Raw genomic sequence first — 22,966 nt, forward strand, 5'->3', positions numbered from 1 at the left:
ATTGATGGCAAAAGCCCATTTAGTGATTTAGGTCTGTTATAGAAACTGAGTACCTGCTTTCAGAATGGACTTTTTATAATGGATATCATAATTTCTTAGGTTGTACACGGCCATCCTCTCTTTCTTCAAAGCCACTAATTAGCGCTTAACAGGATCTGCGTTTAGCAGATCCATACTGATTATTATTTCCAAATCTCCACTCATGTCCAGTACACATCAAGGTTGTGGCACCTATCTGACAATAGGGTCTCTGGTGGGAGGTTCTCACTACAAGAGGTACTTGATTATGAGGAGACAGTCACTTGACTTGAGAGATTTAATACAGACGCCACTAAGGAAGGATTTGCAAAAAGTAGAATCACGAATACTGCATGTTTTGGGTATGTTGCCCTTTTATGAGCCGCTCAGTTCGTAAAAGGGTGGCTCGTAAAAAGGCAACATTAGTCATGCTGTTAGGATTAGCGGAGACAACGCCGCCGCGCGGGGCAACATGGCGGCGGTCTCTGCTTCCCAGCAGGGCGAGTTCCGCTTCACATGTGGAACTGCCGGCACAGGTTGAGGGGGCTGCCGCCGCCGCGGCTGGCGACATGGCGGCGGGTCCTGCAGTGCAGCTGGCGGACTTCGGCTCGTGTTCATGCGCGGACCCGGGGCCTGGCCTCTCTGGTGCACAGAGGCAGAGGGTCACGCGCGCGCAAGGAGGCAGGACTTTTACCTCCTACGTAGGAGGGTCAGCTGACTCCCCAGTCAGCTGACCTTAGGAGGTTTTCTGATTGGCTGGGCGGCTGGGTGGCACTGCAGATGCGCTCCCAGCATATAAGGAGCTTGTGATCAGTTGCTCCTTGTCTGCTGTCGTGAATACTTAGGTGTAAACGCTCAGACCTTAGCTCAGTTCCTAGGTGTTGATATCAAGGACGTCACACCTCAGTTTAGGATTGTATTGTATATTTATCTGTGCCTGTCTGACCTTTCTTTCCCCCAGTGGAACGTCTCCCACTGGTGGGATATCTCTGAGGCTTGCCTCTCCGAGACGCCTGCCCTAGCAGACGATTACTGCCAGGGGCTGAGATCCCAATCTTCACCTGGGCTGAGGATCTCACACACGGGGTTCCCATTCAGAGGTAACCACACCTCTGAGGAATCACTGTGCGGTGGATATTTCCACTATCTTGTATATTGTTACAGTTTTGATTGTCACTTTCTGCATACGGTATCCAGAGGTTAGTTGCACTTGCATTATCGGTGATTCTGCAGATCATCAATAATCAGGTGACATCTGCATTATTGGTGATACTGCAGATCACTAATAATCAGATTCTCTCTGCTTACTGACACCGATCGTTACACATGCTTGTTTGCAATTCACACCTTTTCTGATCGGAAATTGCATTTCCGCATCGTAATTTCGGAAATCGGTAATACAAGTGCGGTAGGCGGATTTTCGCCGAAATCGTGGAAATTTCCACCAACTTTAACATTGATTTTCTCAAAAACTACAAAGTTTTTTTTTAAAGATTTTTTTTCCTCTTGTTTTCCCTCCCTTGCTAAACATACCCGGGGGTTTCTAGCACCTACAGGGGCTTTGGTATTAACCGCTACAGTTGGCGGCCATTAACTGTAATGTAAAATGTGGAAAATCCACATTACCGATATGCGGTATGCCCCAAACTTTAGAGGTTAATAGCAAAGTCCCCATAGGTGCTAGAAAAAACACATGTTCAGGGTATGTTAAGTAGAAGAGTGGGAACAAAAGGAAAAAAATCTTTGAAAAAGAACCTGTAGTTTTTGAAAAAATTGATGTTTAAGTCAGCGGAAATTTCCTGGGAAATCCACATTGGAATGCAGAAACCGGTAGCGGAAAGCGGAATCGATAGCGGTAATCAGGAGTTGCGGAAAGCAGATTTTCCATGGTAATTGGCAATTTTGACCATCCCTAGGCAACACACTTAAAACAGCGGGCTGCAGCTGCGTAGCTGCCTTACAGCATGTATTTTACAATATATATATATATATATATATATATATATATATATATATATATATATATATTTATTTATTTTTTTTTTTTTTTTTTCAATAAAAATATATGTTTTTCTGGGCATGGAGGGGACCAATAATTATTTGAAACAATATAGATGATACTTTTTTTTTTTCAAAAGACAACAGTAACAAACCAAAAAATGTTGTGCAGTACAATTTGTAAATGCATTTCTGTATGCCGTCTGCATTAAAATAGTAATCTTGCATTGCATAAATAGAAATGTAGTCAAGGGTTAACTCTTACTAACATACGATCTGTGTTAAGTAATGAGTACAAATGTTTCTCTTATTTAAGCAGCCTTTTTCCGTTACCTGAAATAACTCTAATTAGTTTAAATAGCTCATTTGCTAGGCATGCAGCAGCTGTCAGCGTACTTCTCTTCTGGATAAGTCATTCAAAAGATTTTGCTATTCTACCATCAAAAATGTCCCGCTACTTTTTTGTCTGAGTAAAGTTTCCCTCTCCTTAATTTGTAGAATAATACACAATCCAGCAACGCAGCTGCCTATAACTGACTCCCATGGCTGAAAATTAAAGCAACAAGCTTCAACTTGATAAACCATGCATAATCATAGATTTCAGTGGAACAAAGATGATGCTGCAAGGAAAATGTAAGGATACGAGAAGGGACCCAGCACTGTCTTCAGTAATTCAAGCTCTTTTATTAAGGCATCAGCATACAGCAAATATGGCAAGTAGCAATGACATTTTGAGAGGAGCTCCTCTCTTTATCGAGTCAACATGCCCTCTGAATACAAACAATCTAAGCAGCCTTAAAGGATACCCGACGTGATGTGACATGATGAGATAGACATGTGTATGTACAGTAAAAATAGTGTTATCCGGTGAACAGGTCCTTAATACATTAGTTCACCCAATTAAGGGGAAGGCAGGTCTCTAAATTCAATTTTCATAGCACAAAAAGGGTGACCGCCACTCAAAGAACTATAAAATTACAAAACTTTATTAATCAATATAATTCCAATCCCCAGCTAATTCCCAAGATCTATTGCCTCCCCCCCATTAAAAGGCTGCATAGACAATCATAACAGGAGCGCTCCTGAATGCACACACATCAACAGTTACACCACATGCATACAATCCTGATCGGCCGATCACAGAAGGACTGATATCATGTGGAACCTATGAGGCTGCGTTTTTATGTCCACTTCAACTGGGCCCAGATACAACAGTTCATTTAATACCTTTATCTTCTACAGATCGTAAATCACACCAGGTACAACTTCGTCAACAGACCATAATCCGTTCTTTCACCCACTAAAATGGCCTGATTCCGCCTTATTGTAAGCCAGCGGCTAATAGGTCAAAAACACTAGCCTTTTCCAGCCACTGTGTAGCAAGCCCAGGCACTTTATATACGGATTCCTCTTCTGACAGCCACTTTGTGGTAACAGAAGCCTTTGCCTTTTCCTTCAAATTATAGTAACTCACGGTTCCGTCGCAGCGTCCCGCGACACCATGTACCCGGTCTGTATGGCCCAGATTGCGGACATCAAAGCTTCCAGCGTGTGCAAGTCAAGGAGCGTCCCGTCAGCCATTCGCAGCTTGCCACGCCCACATACGCTTTACGCCCACATCACGTGGGCTTCTTCAGTGTGATGACGCTGTGGATAACAGGCAGTGGGTGTGCTCTCCCTCTTAAGCAATCACTCAAGCCAAGCCTCATTCTGGTTCCCGAAATTCATGATTCTATCCATGTTCATGGCAACACCTCTTCTACAGCCAAGCCTCGCTTCTATACCGCTTCAAAGCAGGGGGAATGCCTCATTTCTGCCCTAAAAACGCCTTGCAGCCTATTAGTATGCTGATCCAGCGCGGCTAAACAGTCCACCATTTCTGCCTACAAGTGATTTTTGGCTAAGCACAGTTAACCATGAAGTCTTATAGTCCCAAAAGATTGTCGTGTATGCTAATTCTAAAACAGGATAGACATGCTACTGCAATCCAATTAATCCTTTGACAGCAGCATATCCATTTCTCCTTAAAGGGAAACACATCCTTTTACACAGCACAACCATCCACACACGATTTTTTAACTACAACTATTCACTTCTTATATTCAGGCAAAAAATGGACTAGGTTTAGGTCAGAGTTTAGTCCATTTGGAACCAACGTTCCCAAATTATAGATCCATCTGTTCTCAATTTGATATAGCAATTTTTCATGGTCACCTCCCCGTCTGTTTCTCTTAGGTTTCAAAATCCCTTTAAACCGAAGGCAATCTGGAACCCTATCATGGAACAAAGCAATATGTGCCCCCAATGGGCTTTTTTCATCTGCTTCTTTTATATTAATTACATGCTCCCCTATACGTTCCTTTAATTTTCTTTTTGTTTTTCCTATGTATTTAAGCCCGCAAGGGCACATAATCATATAAATTACTCCTTCAGATTTACAATTAATGAAACTTCGTATCTCAAATTCCTTATTCTCCCGAGCATTCTTAAAGATCTTAGTTTTTTCCACCAGCTTGCAATGCATACATGAACCACAAGGGAACATTCCATTTGGTATTGGGCCTAGGAAACCCCTTCCATCTCTTTTCTTTGTATTTTTAGAGTACACCTCAGCCCTGACCAATGTATCCTTTAAATTGGGTGCTCTCCTGGGAGTCAGAAGTGGATAGGGACCCACCGCCCTAAGTATTTCAGGATCCAGGCTAAGGACATGCCAGTGCTTTTGTAACACTTTTCTTAATTGAGGCCAATGAGAGCCATAAGTGGTAATGAGTCTGACTTTATCATCCCCATTCTTTTTCATCCTCTTCTTAAGGCATTCCTCTCTATTGAGTGAAGAGGCCTTTTCCAAGGCCTCTTCAAGGACATGTTCAGGATATTCTCTTTTCCTAAAACGTTCACACATTTTAGTCGCCTCCTCTTGGAATTCCTCATCTCTGGAGCAATTCCGTCGGATCCGTACCAGCTGACCATACGGTATCCCCCACTTCTGACTCTCAGGGTGGAAGCTTGTACCATGCAAGTAAGTATTGCCTGCTGTTTTCTTCCTGTACAGAACTGTCTCTAGTTTTTTGTCCCCTTTTCGTATCTCTAGATCTAAGAAAGAAATCTTCTCCATGCTTACAGTAAAAGTGACTCTTAGATTCCTGGAGTTTGCATTCAAACCCTCTAAAAATTCCATCAGAGTGTTATAAGGGCCCCTCCAGACGAGGAGGACGTCATCGATGTAACAAAGCCACAGGGCCGCGTGCACGCCGAACACCTGCTGGCGGTAGACATCATGTCTCTCCCAAGCCCCAAGATGCAAACATGCATAGGCCGGCGCGCACGCGGCCCCCATCGACGTCCCCCTCGTCTGTCGGTACATCACCCCATCCGCCAAAAAACAATTGTTTGTCAAAACCAACTGTAGGAGGTCGATGACTACCCGGTTTCTGTCACCCATCCAGCCCCTGTATTGATCCAATAAATAGCTCACCGCCTCCACTCCAACCCTGTGGGGTATGGAGGTATACAGGGACTCGATGTCGATCCCAACCAGATAGTCAGAGTCCTCCACTTCAAAATCCTTAATCAGATTTAACAGTTCTCTAGTATCCCTAACAAAGGTAGGCAATTCTTCCACCAAACCTTTCAAGTTCTCATCAATAAATGTCCCGATTTTTTCCAGCGGGCCATCGATTGCTGCCACAATGGGACGGCCTGGGGGGCACTCCTTGTTTTTATGTATTTTTGGGATTAAATACAAAACTGGTATCTTATAATGATCCGATTTCATAAATTGGTACTCGCTGGCGGAGATGGCTCCTTGTGACAGAGCTATACTCAAAATTTTGTCTCTTTTTTTTAATAATATCTGGAAAGGGATTCTCTCTTAATTTGACATAGGTCTCTTTACAATCCAATTGTCGATTCATCTCTGCAAAGTAAGCCTCTTTGCTCCATAAGACAATGTTGCCCCCTTTGTCGCTCCCCCTGATGATGATGTCGTCAGCCTCCTTAAGTTCAAGCAAAGCCTGTCTCTCCTGTGGGGAAAGATTGTCAAACCGACTACCCCAATGAAGTTTTCCTAAATCTCTTCCGACCAAATCGGAAAAGACTTGTACACTTTTATTCATGGAGAGAGGAGGCATATACCTGGACATTTTTTTCAAGTCAGTATAAGCAACACCACAGCCAGGGGGAGCTTCCTCCAAATTACCTCCATTGTCCAGAAGGGTCTCAAGATCTCTTAGGGACATTCTATCATCTAATGATCTCAAATTGGAACCTGCCTCAGACGGTTCTTCGGGCGGAGAAGACTTATCATTCTTTTTAGAAAACATTTTCTTAAGAAGGACTCGTTGCAAAAAGAATTGAATATCCTTAAATGTGTCAAACGGGTCCCCGCCACAAACTGGAGAGAACGATAGTCCCTTATTAAGGACTGACACATGATATTCCGACAGCAAAAAGTTGCTCAAATTCAAAATATTATTACTGTCCTCTTCACCTTCACAACCGGCTGCTGTCTGTTCCTTTACTCTTTGTTTTTCTTCCCCTTCCTGTAAGGTTGAACCCTCTTTTTCAAAATGGGTTGGGGGTCCCTGTCCACTTTCTGTTGGGGTTTCCTGCGGGTATTTCCTCTCTGATCTACATTCTTTTTCTTTTTGGTTGTTATTTTGTTTCCTTTTTGGGCCTCTTCTTCGTCTTCTTCTTCCTCTTCTGTTTCCTCCTCGTCCTCTAAAAAAAGGACAGATCTACCAGAAGAGGAAGGAGACCCACCCGTGCTATCTTCATCTTCCGTATCTTTCCCACTTCTCCCTCTGGATCTAGATCTTGCCCTGCCTGGCTTGCAGTTGTAGAAATCCCCCTCTTTCCATTCTTTAATGTCAGTCTGAAATTTGGCCTGTTTTACCAACTTGATCTTTTTTTGGGTTGATTCAACCTCCCGTTTCACCAATTCATTCAAGCGTTCAAACTCACTATGTGACCGATAGTCTTCTAACCTCGCTATACTTTCCTCTATTTCGGATTGCAAACTTTCCAATTGCAGGGTTTCTTCCTCAATCATGATTTTCATCACACTGAGGTCATAGGCAATTGCCATCGTTTTCCATTTTTGCATAAACCGTGGGTTCTGAAGATGACCAGCTGGAACAAATCTATTTCTCATACCCCATGGTACAACCCCCTTATCCACATATGACTGTGTAGTACTTATACTCCACTTCCGCCTTAAATGCCTCAGGGTGAGTTTCTTGTGTACTCTAAATAATTTCTTAAGATCTTTGAGGTCATCTTGGTCATTTTCAGTTGTCTCTTTAAAGGCTGAAGAGATGTCAGAATCAATATCAATCCCTAATCTGTATGCCATCGCTTTGCCTGATGAGAGAGCACTCACACTAGTAATTAAAAACTTGATGTGAACCCCATATGAAGCATGAAGGACTGGGAGCCGGTAATGGAATTATTCTCTATTGATTTGAAAAAAGACCGTTCAACACGGAAATTAGAAGATTCTGCAAAAATAGTGTTATCCGGTGAACAGGTCCTTAATACATTAGTTCACCCAATTAAGGGGAAGGCAGGTTTCTAAATTCAATTTTCATAGCACAAAAAGGGTGACCGCCACTCAAAGAAGTATAAAATTACAAAACTTTATTAATCAATATAATTCCAATCCCCAGCTAATTCCCAAGATCTATTGCCTCCCCCCCCATTAAAAGGCTGCATAGACAATCATAACAGGAGCGCTCCTGAATGCACACACATCAACAGTTACACCACATGCATACAATCCTGATCGGCCGATCACAGAAGGACTGATATCATGTGGAACCTATGAAGCTGCGTTTTTATGTCCACTTCAACTGGGCCCAGATACAACAGTTTGTTTAATACCTTTATCTTCAACAGATCGTAAATCACACCAGGTACAACTTCGTCAACAGACCATAATCCGTTCTTTCACCCACTAAAATGGCCTGATTCCGCCTTATTGCAAGCCAGCGGCTAATAGGTCAAAAACACTAGCCTTTTCCAGCCACTGTGTAGCAAGCCCAGGCACTTTATATACGGATTCCTCTTCTGACAGCCACTTTGTGGTAACAGAGGCCTTTGCCTTTTCCTTTAAATTATAGTAACTCACGGTTCCGTCGCGGCGTCCCGCGACACCAGGTACCCGGTCTGTATCGCCCAGATTGCGGACATCAAAGCTTCCAGCGTGTGCAAGTCAAGGAGCGTCCCGTCAGCCATTTGCAGCTTGCCACGCCCACATACGCGTTACGCCCACATCACGTGGGCTTCTTCAGTGTGATGACGCTGTGGATAACAGGCAGTGGGTGTGCTCTCCCTCTTAAGCAATCACTCAAGCCAAGCCTCATTCTGGTTCCCGGAATTCATGATTCTATCCATGTTCATGGCAACACCTCTTCTACAGCCAAGCCTCGCTTCTATACCGCTTCAAAGCAGGGGGAATGCCTCATTTCTGCCCTAAAAACGCCTTGCAGCCTATTAGTATGCTGATCCAGCGCGGCTAAACAGTCCACCATTTCTGCCTACAAGTGATTTTTGGCTAAGCACAGTTAACCATGAAGTCTTATAGTCCCAAAAGATTGTCGTGTATGCTAATTCTAAAACAGGATAGACATGCTACTGCGACCCAATTAATCCTTTGACAGCAGCATATCCATTTCTCCTTAAAGGGAAACACATCCTTTTACACAGCACAACCATCCACACACGATTTTTTAACTACAACTATTCACTTCTTATATTCAGGCAAAAAATGGACCAGGTTTAGGTCAGAGTTTAGTCCATTTGGAACTAACGTTCCCAAATTATAGATCCATCTGTTCTCAATTTGATATAGCAATTTTTCATGGTCACCTCCCCGTCTGTTTCTCTTAGGTTTCAAAATCCCTTTAAACCGAAGGCAATCTGGGTCCCTATCATGGAACAAAGCAATATGTGCCCCCAATGGGCTTTTTTCATCTGCTTCTTTTATATTAATTACATGCTCCCCTATACGTTCCTTTAATTTTCTTTTTGTTTTTCCTATGTATTTAAGCCCGCAAGGGCACATAATCATATAAATTACTCCTTCAGATTTACAATTAATGAAACTTCGTATCTCAAATTCCTTATTCTCCCGAGCATTCTTAAAGATCTTAGTTTTTTCCACCAGCTTGCAATGCATACATGAACCACAAGGGAACATTCCATTTGGTATTGGGCCTAGGAAACCCCTTCCATCTCTTTTCTTTGTATTTTTAGAGTACACCTCAGCCCTGACCAATGTATCCTTTAAATTGGGTGCTCTCCTGGGAGTCAGAAGTGGATAGGGACCCACCGCCCTAAGTATTTCAGGATCCAGGCTAAGGACATGCCAGTGCTTTTGTAACACTTTTCTTAATTGAGGCCAATGAGAGCCATAAGTGGTAATGAGTCTGACTTTATCATCCCCATTCTTTTTCATCCTCTTCTTAAGGCATTCCTCTCTATTGAGTGAAGAGGCCTTTTCCAAGGCCTCTTCAAGGACATGTTCAGGATACTCTCTTTTCCTAAAACGTTCACACATTTTAGTCGCCTCTTCTTGGAATTCCTCATCTCTGGAGCAATTCCGTCGGATCCGTACCAGCTGACCATACGGTATCCCCCACTTCTGACTCTCAGGGTGGAAGCTTGTACCATGCAAGTAAGTATTGCCTGCTGTTTTCTTCCTGTACAGAACTGTCTCTAGTTTTTTGTCCCCTTTTCGTATCTCTAGATCTAAGAAAGAAATCTTCTCCATGCTTACAGTAAAAGTGACTCTTAGATTCCTGGAGTTTGCATTCAAACCCTCTAAAAATTCCATCAGAGTGTTATAGGGGCCCCTCCAGACGAGGAGGGCGCCATCGACTGTAGAAGAGGTATTGCCATGAACATGGGTAGTATCATAATTTCCGGGAACCAGAATGAGGCTTGGCTTGAGTGATTGATTAAGAGGGAGAGCACACCCACTGCCTGTTATCCACAGCGTCATCACACTGAAGAAGCCCACGTGATGTGGGCGTAACGCGTATGTGGGCGTGGCAAGCTGCGAATGGCTGACGGGACGCTCCTTGACTTGCACACGCTGGAAGCTTTGATGTCCGCAATCTGGGCCATACAGACCGGGTACCTGGTGTTGCGGGACGCTGCGACGGAACCGTGAGTTACTATAATTTGAAGGAAAAGGCAAAGGCCTCTGTTACCACAAAGTGGCTGTCAGAAGAGGAATCCGTATATAAAGTGCCTGGGCTTGCTACACAGTGGCTGGAAAAGGCTAGTGTTTTTGACCTATTAGCCGCTGGCTTACAATAAGGCGGAATCAGGCCATTTTAGTGGGTGAAAGAACGGATTATGGTCTGTTGACGAAGTTGTACCTGGTGTGATTAACGATCTGTAGAAGATAAAGGTTTTAAATGAACTGTTGTATCTGGGCCCAGTTGAAGTGGACATAAAAACGCAGCCTCATAGGTTCCACATGATATCAGTCCTTCTGTGATCGGCCGATCAGGATTGTATGCATGTGGTGTAACTGTTGATGTGTGTGCATTCAGGTACGCTCCTGTTATGATTGTCTATGCAACCTTTTAATGGAGGGGAGGCAATAGATCTTGGGAATTAGCTGGGGATTGGAATTATATTGATTAATAAAGTTTTGTAATTTTATAGTTCTTTGAGTGGCGGTCACCCTTTTTGTGCTATGTGTATGTACAGTGCCTAGCACACAAATAACTATGCTGTGTTCCTTTTTTCTTTCCCTACCTGAAAGAGTTGAATATCAGGTATGTAAGTGGCTGACTCAGTCCTGACTCAGACAGGAAGTGACTACAGTGTGACCCTCACTGATAAGAAATTCCAACTATAAAACACTTTCCTAGCAGAAAATGGCTTCTGAGAGCAAGAAAGAGATAAAAAGGGGAATTTCTTATCTGTGAGGGTCACACTGTAGTTACTTTACATCTGAGTCAGGACTGAGTCAGCCACATGTTGATATTTAACTCTTTCAGGCAGAAAGAGAAAACATGGAACACAGCATAGTTATTTGTGTGCTAGGCACTGTACATACACATGTCTATCTCATTGTGTCACATGTCACTTCGGGTATCCATTAAATAGTAGTAGCTCCACAAAGGTGCCAGTCAAAAATGACCAATCTGCTGTTAACCAATCCCTTTAAAGTCTGTCTCAAAGTCACTACCCCTTGCAAAGAGGACATGATGGGGAACTGCACCTGCTGAGATGCTCCAATCCCCATCAAGTAGTAGCCAAAACACCGACCAATAGCGATAGAGGGACAGCCCAATATCAAAAACGTCAAATACCTCAGACAAATGACATACCGTATATACTCGCATACAAGCCGAATTTTTGACCCCCAAAAAGGGGGTCAAAAGTTGGGGGGTCGGCTTGTATGCGAGTCTGGTGATGGTGGTCCGAGCCCCCTGCACTGTCACCCCGCAACCCCCCCCCCCCCCCCCCGAGGCCGCCGCTACCGCTGCAATTACCTGCCCGGCGCCGCTTCTTCTATTCCCCTCCAGGCCGGCTCCGTAAATCACTGCAGCGCTCTTCACGGCGGCTGCAGTAGAGAGAGAGAGCGGTTCCCATAGCAACCACCGCTACAGGAAGCCGCGCTCTTCGCTGCTTCCTGTCTGATCACAGCAGCCACCGTGAAGAGTGCTGCTGTCCTACGGAGCCAGAGAGGAGGGGAATAGAAGAAGCGGCGCCTGCTAAGGTAAAAGCAGCGGCGGCCGCGGGGGAGAGGGGAGGCGGGGGGGGGGGGCACTGGGGCACTACCTAGCGATACTAGGGCACTATACTAGCGATACTGGGGCACTATACTAGCGATACTGGGGCACTATACTAGCTATATTGGGGCACTATACTAGCTATAATGGGCACTATACTAGCTACACTGGGCACTATACTAGCTATAATGGGCACTATACTAGCTATACTGGGGCACTATACTAGCTGCACTGGGCACTATACTAGCTATAATGGGCACTATACTAGCTATAATGGGCACTATACTAGCTATAATGGGCACTATACTAGCTATACTGGGGCACTATACTAGCTACACTGGGCACTATACTAGCTATAATGGACACTATACTAGCTATACTGGGGCACTATACTAGCTATACTGGGCACTATACTAGCTATACTGGGGCACTATACTAGCTGCACTGGGCACTATACTAGCTATAATGGGCACTATACTAGCTATAATGGGCACTATACTAGCTATACTGGGGCACTATACTAGCTACACTGGGCACTATACTAGCTATAATGGACACTATACTAGCTATACTGGGGCACTATACTAGCTATACTGGGCACTATACTAGCTATACTGGGGCACTATACTAGCTGTACTGGGGCACTATACTAGCTGTACTGGGGCACTATACTAGCTGTACTGGGCACTATACTAGCTATACTGGGCACTATACTAGCTATACTGGGCACTATACTAGCGATACTAGGACACACTAGGGGAATAAGGCGGCCAGCATTTCCTACCCCCGGCTTATATGGGGGTCAATCATTTTTTACTGGTTTGTTAAGTAAAAGTGGGGGGGGGGGGGGGGGTCGGCCTATATGCGGGTCGGCTTATATGCGAGTATATACGGTATCCGTAAATACGCCAAAAATATGCGTGCATCAAAATGGTAAGCGTAAATGCGTAAAAAATATATGTGTAAAGAATCTGAAAGCGTCATTCATCACCTTTCAGGAGTATCCATAGACATAGCAATCCGATGCGCACAAAAACGACATAACTAGAAACATGAGCTAATCCCCTTGTCATACAATATAAGCAAAGTAGGGGAGTTGTACACAAAAAAATTAGCCCCCAAGGTAAAAAAAGGAAAATAAATATATTCCCAGACTGGTGGCGACGGCAGCCAGTTTATTGCACTCCTGACGAAGGACCAGGAGTTCTTCAACATGAAATGTGCTTCTGTCCATCACAAATGTTGTGCTGCCTTTTAATCACTCAATTTTAATAATGTTTTAGTGTTAAGGCAATAGTTATAGTTAATATATTATTTAAATATAATATATTTAGGATTTGGGTTGTCGTTTATTCTGTTTAACCCTCCTGGCGGTTTGCTAAAAAATCGCCAGGGGGCAGCAAATCTTTTTTTCTAAATTTTTTTTTTGTTTTTTCATGTAGCGAGACAAAGTCTCGCTACATGATAGCCGCTGCTCAGCGGCATCCCCCCAGCCCCTCCGATCGCCTCCGGCGATCGGCGATCAGGAGATCCCGTTCAAAGAAAGGGATCTCCTGGAGGGCTTCCCCCGTCGCCATGGCGACGGGGCGGGATGACGTCACCGACGTCATCGACGTCGTGACGTCAAAGGGGATTCCGATCCACCCCATAGAGCTGCCTGGCACTGATTGGCCAGGCAGCGCACGGGGTCTGGGGGGGGCGGCTGCGGCGCGACGGATAGCGGCGGATCGGCGGGTAGCGGCGGCGATCGGGCACTGCACGCAGCTAGCAAAGTGCTAGCTGCGTGCAGCAAAAAAAAATTATGCAAATCGGCCCAGCGGGGCCTGAGCGGTGCCTTCCGGCGGCATAGCCCGAGCTCAGCTCGGGCTTACCGCCAGGAAGGTTAAAGGGTAAGATTCAAATTTAGGCATTAAAATATATTTTACATTATATTTGTACTTTTATTAATCGTTCAAACAACTCAAAAATAGTTCTCCGGGGAATTAAATAATTAAATGTCATCCACAGTGGCAAATTTGTTCGCCCAGTCTGCAGCTGTTTTCTAGTCTTTTTTATTACCTATAAAAAGTAGCGAGCTAAACCATAAACAGCAATTTCTATTGAACTCTGGTGACAGTTTATGGTGGAGTTTATTGGATATCCGTAAATGTGTTCTTCCAGTAAGAGACCAGGATACTACTGAGTTATGCTGAATTCATATTTTCCTTCTTTTTCACTATGATTATATTAAGCTACCTGTGTTTGTTGTTGTTGTTATGATTGGCGCAGTATTTAACATTTGCAGAAAGAACACAGGTAAAGCCTGGACTGACAAAAAAAGTGCTAAAAAGCAACAATCAAACCTTAATAATCTTACCTGTCCTTTTCAGTTAAAACAAACTTCTCAAAATGTAAGTGCAATTTCTGTCCTCCTGGTGCATCTATTGTCCATGCACAGAAGAGATTATTGCTGTAATTACTTGGAAAGTTTGGTGACAGCACTCTCCCAACAGTGGCATTCTGAACTCTTCCTCCACAAGGAGCTAAAACACAATAACAAGTAGTGACTTTTTATATTAAATACACACATAAAAACATACACAGCAAGAAAAACAAATTGGTAGTTTTCATTTAATAATGAGCACAATGATTTTACTGATAGATAAGTCTGGATTGCAAATAGGCTCATTTGGTGTCAGACAGGTTTATTAAGGAGCCACACTTTTTTTTTACACATGCAGAATACAGTGTGACATTGACTTAATCTGTATATACGAGTACATTCAATATTCATGGTGCTGTCCAATGTGTTGAAGCGTTACTTCCAGGTACACTAATGCACCCCTATACAATTACAAATGTTGGACTTTTAACTGTGAGCTAACAACAAGCAGGATGGTCCAGTGTAACCTGGTATAAGTGGCATTCATGATTTCAGAAAGAATTTTCAATTTTGATTTGTTGGACTGCAAGACAGGTTTTCCCTTTGCCTCAGTGCATCTTGGGCCCAGAGAAGGCAGTTTTTTTTCTGGATCATTTTTTATATATGTACTTTTTATATTTGTGAATGCAGTGATTAATTATGTTCACAGACATTTGTTTTCAGGACTGTTCTTGAGCCCAAGCAGTGTTTTCTTTTCCACTCCAGAATGGTTTTTAGATTAATGGCCTTCAACTCTGTCTCTTATGTAAAAAGATTTCTCCAGATAATCTATTTTTTTATATTTAGTACAATAGATTATAAAATACACCCATTCTTTGCATCTATATGTTAAGGAATGATGTTATTAAATGATTGCACCACTTGACAACACATTCACAGAGTGATGTACTTTTCCCCATCATTACGTCTGAGATACTTAATCCCTCTAGGATGTGTGTGTGTGTGTGTGTGTGTGCGTGCGTGCGTGCGCGTGTGTGTGTGTGTGTGTGTGTGTGTGCGCGCGCATGTATGTACAAAATTTGTCAGTCAGTTTCAATATCTGATATGTTATATCTGTTCAGTTCAATAAAATGTTCAAATGATTTTCAAATTAACGGATTTGGTTGTTATTTACAGTACATTTTCCACAGCATCCTATCTTTTGTGGAACTGTACTTGTGTATTCTCAAAAGAACCTCAGTAAATTACTCCAGCTATATTTTTTAGTAATAGCACTGCAGACGTTCAGTATGGATTTTTATGTGCAACAAATATTTCAGCAATGTTATTTAATATTGAATGTAGCTGCTAGATTTTCTTTCTTACCAGTGCAATTTTCTTTGTTTGTAAACTATGTTCTTTAGCCTTTTAGCTTTAATATTTGGACCTTTGCTTCATACCTTCTAAATCTTCAATTTTTTTTTATTTTTTACTTCATACGGTGCGATAACAAATGTGTTCACGGTGTATCTGCAGCTATAATATTCTGGTTGTTCACTTACTGTTTATTTATGATATGTTAAAGCAATCATTCAGGAAATGGCAGCAAAAAGGTAGCAAGGTTGTAACTGATATATCATAGAGCCTTGCCACCTCACCGGTACAGGCGGCTGCAAATAGCAAATCGCTGCTGAGCCTCAGAAAGCCTCACTGCTTGGCTGGACTTACTGGTTCAGAAAACCAGTCACACACCTTTCACATTTACCTCACTTTCTGCGGCCTCTTTCTTCTTTACTCCTCCTGTACCAGGCAGCTTTCAGATGGAGAAAGATGGTAGTCAAATCTCTCATTGATTATAGTGACTTGACTCAATAGATTTTGATGCTGCCAGATAAATAGTTACCCATTACAGTGCTCTTTAACCTCCCCAGAACCGCCTCACGCTGATGGGCGCGGCCCGAGCGGCAGCCCTAGGACTGCCTAACGCCGATCAGCATCAAGTCCTGGGGTTCTGTTTTGCAGGAGATCGTGCGCAGGCTGCGTGCGCATCACTTGCTTGGTGGGCGGAGCATTCAGTCGCTTAGCGGTGATTGCCGCTCGGAAGACTGTTAGATGGCGAAACCACCGTCTAATTACTGGTACTGTGATGCGATCTACATCAGCGCTGTACTGGGGACAGCCGTGTGACACGGCTGTCCCCTCCAGAGGCACAGGGGTGATCGGCTGTCATAGACTGAAGCCTATGACAGCTGATCACAGGGATTGGCTGGCGGAGGGAGGGAGGGGGGAGAAAAAGAAATTCAAAAAACACATTTTTTATTGCAAAAAACTACAAATAAACAAAAATAAACAAATAAATAAACATCTGGAGGGCAATCAGATGATGTGATCGTAATTCGGGATGATGTCAGCTTTGCAGTGCCCCCACGGTTTTGGAAGAGACTCTCGTCATGCGACTCTTCCATCACCCCTCTTTCCCCACCAGGCGGCGCTGCAACTTGTCACCAACACCTGGGTTACTATCACATGTCATATCATGTAATCAGAATTCAGAAGAGGATGTCCGCGTTGCAGCACCATGAGTGGAGGAGAAGCCAATCCAGCCGCCGGAACAGGTAAATATGACAGACCTCTGCGCTGCTCTGCATACCCTGCCAGCGGCAGAAAAAAATTGTCCCTGCAGCACACATATAGTTTTGCTGTATGTGGCTGCTAAAGGGTTAAGCAACTTCTGGGCCCATTCATGTCCCTCATCCTCCATGTGCGAAATACATATGGAGAGCGCCACAAATGAACCATGTACAGTAAACTGGGAAAATACTGGTGTAATATAGGTACCTGATCCCAGAAAAAAACTGTACACTTTCAAGGTTCATTTTTATACCTAGTCCTGATGGACATACTTTACTGCTTGTAAAGACATGTATATGAATGAGGAACCATACAAAAGGAATGGCCATCTTGATGGATAGACTGATCCAGCACTTCCCAACACTTCTCTATACAGAGAGGTGCTTCTCTATGACAGAGGTGCTTAATTTGAATTCTTGTGCAGATTGTTTGATACTCCTCCCTATATTGCCTGATGAAGCGGGGTTGAACCTGCGAAACGCGTTGCATTTCTTTTTGGAGTTCCTAATAAATGTGTTTGACTGTTTGAATCGCAGTCGTTGTCGTGTCTGCTTGAGGGAGGTAAGACCACCACTTCCTCCTTCAATTTTGCCATTTAAGTTGGTTTTTAAGCTCATTTAATCTAATCTTATACTTTTGACGCCTCTGTTCATTGTATACAATTCTCTATACAGGGTGAATGGAGATGCATACATTTTTATACGGGTTCATGAGGCTGCAATGTAAGTAAAACAGTAAACATTATCTGACTGTAACTATTGGTGTCTGCGAGAACAGATTTCTCTTATTATTGGTGATCTGCAGTATCACCAACAATACAGACGCTATACCTGATTATGTGTGATCTGCAGAATCACCAATAATACTGGTATAGCCAGAGACAGGACAACCAATATAAGGGTAGGTGTTTGGTGAAACAGTAATGATAGAGATGCTCGCTTTCCCAGAGGAGCTGGGAGAGAGGAATATCTCTATATAACACAGGAATACAAACTCCAGCAAGCTGGAGATGCAGACAATAGTGAGATAGTACACCCGAGGGGCGGGTAGGAATATGTTTAAACAAGTGTACTGATCACCCGAGGCGTGGGTGATTCAGACTGTAGTGTAGCTACTATCACCTGAGGAGCAGGTAGAGAGGATAGTACTGTAGTGACTATTCACCTGTGGAGCAGGTGATAAAGACTGTACTGCAGCTACTGACCACCTGAGGAGCAGGTGATTCAGACTGTACTGCAGCTACTGACCACCTGAGGAGCAGGTGATTCAGACTGTACTGCAGCTACTGACCACCTGAGGAGCAGTTGATTCAGATAGTACTGCGGCTAGTAGTCACCTGTGAAGCAGGCGATGCTAGCAGAGAATCCCTCACCAGTGACTAGGTCCACTGATGAGGACAGGAGAGTCAGACAAGCAGGTTTGGCAACGAGTGGACAGATACGGTACAGAGACAGAAAGCTAGATCAGAGTAGTATTTCAGGCAGAGTCGGCAACTATATCAGATAGGCAAAGGTACAGGATCAGTAAACAGAAGAGTAGTCAAGCTATCAGAAGGTCATAACAAATAATACAATTCGATTAGTACTTTAAGCTATCAACAGAATCTGGCTAAGTGTGGATCCCCAGCTCCTGCTGGTTCTAGCACACTTTGGAATCTGACTAGGTCTGAGTGCTAACACATAGCATTTGCAACAGCAGACTTAACGACCTGTCCTATATATACTGCAAGCGCTCCACAGCGCCGCCCCAGTCACTCAGCCAATCCGGAGCATAGCCGGAGTCAGCTGACCGACTGATCAGCTGACTCCCCTTCTAGTTGCATAAAGGTCCTGTCGCCTGGCGCGCGTGCGCGTAGCCCTTAGTCTATGAGCAATTGACGGACCAGGCAAAGCACCAGCCTGTAACTGCGTGGCGGGGACCGCCGGCTGAGACGCAGGGATAGCCGCCATGCCGCTTGCTGTTGCGGCAGTATCTCCGCTATCCATTACACTGGCTGATTTGAACAGTCACAATGTGTGTTTTTTTCCTACTCAGGATATAGTTTTATTTGTAACCTCCTAATTATTTCTGCTTTATAATCCTTTCGGCTGCTAGCTTAGTTGCAGAAGTTGGACAATTAAAAAGTTAATTCTAAGACCAGCTGAGCCTATTTAATTAAAATCGCTTTTCTTCTCCACCGTATTTCATTTGCTTCTTTGTGTCAGGTATAGGAGGATGCATACATTACACAAACATTTAGATGGTTAACAGTATTTGAGTTGGTTCCCGACTTTACATTCAGCAAATAATGAAAAGTCTTGATTACCTAACATCATTAAAATCCTTTTAGAAACATTGGGACTGGTTAATTAAAAATGTTACATTTGCCATACCTGTTTTGCTTCAGCTTTTCCTAGATGTAAGCTCTTAAGGTTATGTTTCTGTGATGTGTTTTGCATCTGTTCAGCCCTAGGGTCCCTAAACTGTGTGCCCTACGGACACACAGACTGGTGATAATGGTACACTACATGCCCAACTAGTTGTGAAATATGGCATGTATGGTATCGTTTTAACCAAGATGAGCAAATTAATGTATTTTGAGGTGTTTTTGGAAGGTGGAAATTAGGAAGGGTGAAAAATTAAAAAATGTGTAATTTTTGCACTAATGCCTAATTTTCCCTGATAAACTGTAAAATTAAAAAAATTCTTGGAATAAAATATTACCCAAAGAAAGCCTACAGTATATTGGCCTCAATTCACTAAGATCATGCTGGTGATAAGGCAAGAGAAAACGTACCATCACACATGGTATTTTCAGTGTTAAATCAATAAAGAAGCTTGCCTTATTAAGGTGTAGAGATAAGTTTTCACAGTGGGAAAATTATCTTATTACTTCAGTCCTTAACCACTTGAGGACCCAGCCCTTACCCCCCCTTAAGGACCAGCGCTGTTTTAGAAGATCTGTGCTGGGTGGGCTCTATAGCCCCCAGCACAGATCAAACAACAGGCAGAGCAACCAGATCGCCCCCTTTTTTCCCCACTAGGGGGATGATGTGCTGGGGGGGTCTGATTGCTCCTGCCTGCGTGTGGCTGGCGGGGGGGGCACCTAAAAGCCCCCTCCACCGCAGGATTCCCCCTCTCCCTCTCCTCCCTCCCTGCCCCGGAGATCGGAGGCTGCACAGGAACGGATCTGTCCTGTGCAGCCTTTAACAGGCTCCTGCCTGTCATGTGACAGCGATCCCCGGCCGCTGATTGGCCGGGGATCGCTGATCTGGTACAACGCTGCTACTGTTAGCAGCGTTGTACAAATGTAAACAAAGTGGATTATTTCCACTTGTGTTTACATTAAGCCTGCCAGCCACGATTGGCGGCCCGCAGGCTATTCACGGAGCCCCCCGCCATGAATTGACAAGAAGCAGGAAGCGGCTGTTTCCTGATTAATTAGCCTACAGCCGGCGACGCAGATCTGCGTCGCTGGTCCTGCAGCTACCACTTTGCCGACGCGCGTTATGAGTGCGCGGTCGGCAAGTGGTTAAGTTACCTCATTTACAGTTATTTTCACATGAAGATAATTAACAGCCTGTGTTTAACTTTAGAGTTATGTAGCTATTTTAAGGAATTGAAAACTGCTAAAATGATGCAAAAAAAAAAAAGTCACTACTCTGGAACAACTTGTTTTGAGTGTTTTTTATTTGTAGAATATGTTTTTTTCTTTTTTGAGCTCCTTTCTCACTATGTATGTCACATTGTGGAGCAATGGACAATATAATTGCATTGAAGCACAATCCAATTAATTTCATTGGGGTTTTTCACACTAGTAGTTTTGTGGCATACATGTGAAAAAAGTGCCTGTTTAACCACTTGAGCCTTCATTCGTTTTTCACCTTATTCATCCGAGCAATTTTCACCTCCCATTCATTCGCCAATAACTTTATCACTACTTATCACAATGAATTGAACTACTGTATATCTTGTTTTTTCCACCACCAATTAGGCTTTTGTTGGGTGGTACATTTTGCTAAGAATTATTTTTTTCTAAATGCATTTTAAATGTGAATATTAAGAAAAAAATGAAAACAATCTTTATTTCTCAGATTTCGGTCATTATAGCTGTAGAATAATACATGCTACCATAATTAAAACCTATGTATTTTATTTGCCCATTTGTCCCCATTATTACACCATATAAATTATGTCTCTATCACAATGTATGGCTCCAATATTTTATTTGGAAATAAAGGTGCATTTTTTCAGTTTTGCGTCCATCACTATTTACAAGCCTATAATTTAAAAAAATATTAGTAATATACCCTCTTAACATGCATATTCAAAAAGTTCAGACCCTTAGGTAACTATTTATGTTTATTTTTTTAATTGTAATTTTTCTTTCATTAAAAATTTTATTTGGGTAATTTTTGGTGTGGGAGGTAAACAGTTAACTTTAAATGTGAAAATATGTGTTTATTTAATAAAAAAAATGTATGGAGATGTAGTTTTACTATTTGGCAACAGGGTGGCCACAATCAAAAACATTTTTAGTCCTGGAAGCGAGCACTCTCGATTCCAGGAAGTATAAGGAGGATGGGAAACTTATTTTTCTATGTTCCCATTCATTGATCTCTGGGCTAACGGGTGGCAGCACGGGAGCATGTGGGTGCGCGTGCAGGAGTGCTCAGCAGTGCAGGACGCAGCCTTTTGGACGTGACAGTCATGTCCAAAAGGCTAAAATGGTTAAAAAGGCGCAGGATAGAGACAGTGGAATATGGGTGAGGTTTACCGTAAAGCTACTACTTCATTCATATAGTAAAATATTGGTAATATTTAGCAATATTTTACTATGATCTAACCTCTCCCTACCCTCACTCAGAACCAGTGGTGCTCAAATACCCCTTTTCAAAATTCGAGTTAGGTCGAATTCGAATAGTAAATTATTCGAGGTCAGTCGAATATTCGAGTCGAATAATTTTTACTATTCGATTCGACCTCGGAATTCGAGCTCACTATTCGAGTCGGTATTCGAGCTCATTATTCGAGCTGACTATTCAAAATGGCCTTCAATAGCTTCCAACACTTGTTTTGAGGGTGAATGATGCAAGAAACCTCTTTTTTTCCAAGTAACAACAGCAAGTGATTATGTGGGGATGTTCCTTTAAAAAAAAAAAGTTGAAAAGAGAAGTTGTGTCCAGAAATTTGTTCAGTACTGTATATACTTCTTCTTCTTCTTCTTTATCTTCTATATCTTCTTCTTCTTCTTCTTCTATATCTTCTTCTTCTATATCTTCTTCTTCTATATCTTCTTCTATATCTTCTTCTTCTTTTATATTGTCTTCTTCTTCTTCTTCTTCATCTTCTTCATCTTCTTCATCATCATCTTCTTCTTCTTCATCTTCTTTTTCTTTATCTTCTTCATCTTCTTCATCTTCTTCTTCATCTTCTTCATCTTCTTCTTCATCTTCTTCATCTTCTTCATCTTCTTCTTCTTCATCTTCTTCATCTTCATCTTCTTCATCTTCTTCATCTTCTTCTTCTTCTTCTTCATCTTCTTCTTCTTCATCTTCTTCATCTTCTTCTTCATCTTCTTCATCTTCTTCATCTTCTTCTTCATCTTCTTCATCTTCTTCATCTTCTTCTTCATCTTCATCTTCTTCTTCTTCATCTTCTTCTTCTTCTTCTTCATCATCTTCTTCTTCTTCATCTTCTTCATCTTCTTCTTCATCTTCTTCTTCTTCATCATCTTCATCTTCTTCTTCTTCATCTTCTTCTTCTTCATCTTCTTCATCTTCTTCATCTTCATCTTCTTCATCTTCTTCATCTTCTTCATCTTCTTCTTCTTCATCTTCTTCTCCTTCTTCTTCTTCTTCTTCTTCTTCTTCTTCTTCTTCTTCTTCTTCTTCTTCTTCTTCTTCTTCTTCTTCTTCTTCTTCTTCTTCTTCATCTTCTTCTTCTTCAATATCGTCTTCTTCTTCACTTATTTCTCTTTTCAAATTTTTTTTTTTAAAGAAATGCAGCTATTTTTGAGCGTAACAAATAGCTGGTGGCGCACGCATGTTGGAAGCGCCATTGTATGTGCTCCCTGGCAGTGGAAACACACAGACAGCAGGAGGTAAATTCAGCAGCAGGAGGAGGAGGATGAGTGTGTGGCAGCAGGCAGTCAATGAGGCAGGCAGCGTGACATAATAGCCCTGGTACCTAGCGGTGATACCAGGGCTGTAAATAAACACAGCAGGCAGGAGGTCCCAGACAG

The 22,966-nt window shown here is 42.8% G+C and overlaps 1 protein-coding gene across 2 annotated transcripts in view; it reads right to left on the reverse strand.

Annotated features, from left to right (window-relative positions):
* Positions 1–22,966, reverse strand: part of SEZ6L (seizure related 6 homolog like) — a 575,113-nt gene that overhangs the window by 135,142 nt on the left and 417,005 nt on the right. For both annotated transcript variants that reach the window (XM_068238978.1, XM_068238971.1), the window contains exon 7: positions 14,128–14,293. In XM_068238978.1, coding sequence (XP_068095079.1) covers positions 14,128–14,293 — 166 coding nt within the window. The remainder of the gene's footprint in view (positions 1–14,127; positions 14,294–22,966) is intronic.

The sequence above is a fragment of the Hyperolius riggenbachi genome, chromosome 1, assembly GCF_040937935.1.
Source record: "Hyperolius riggenbachi isolate aHypRig1 chromosome 1, aHypRig1.pri, whole genome shotgun sequence".
Classification (NCBI taxonomy): Eukaryota; Metazoa; Chordata; class Amphibia; order Anura; family Hyperoliidae; genus Hyperolius; species Hyperolius riggenbachi.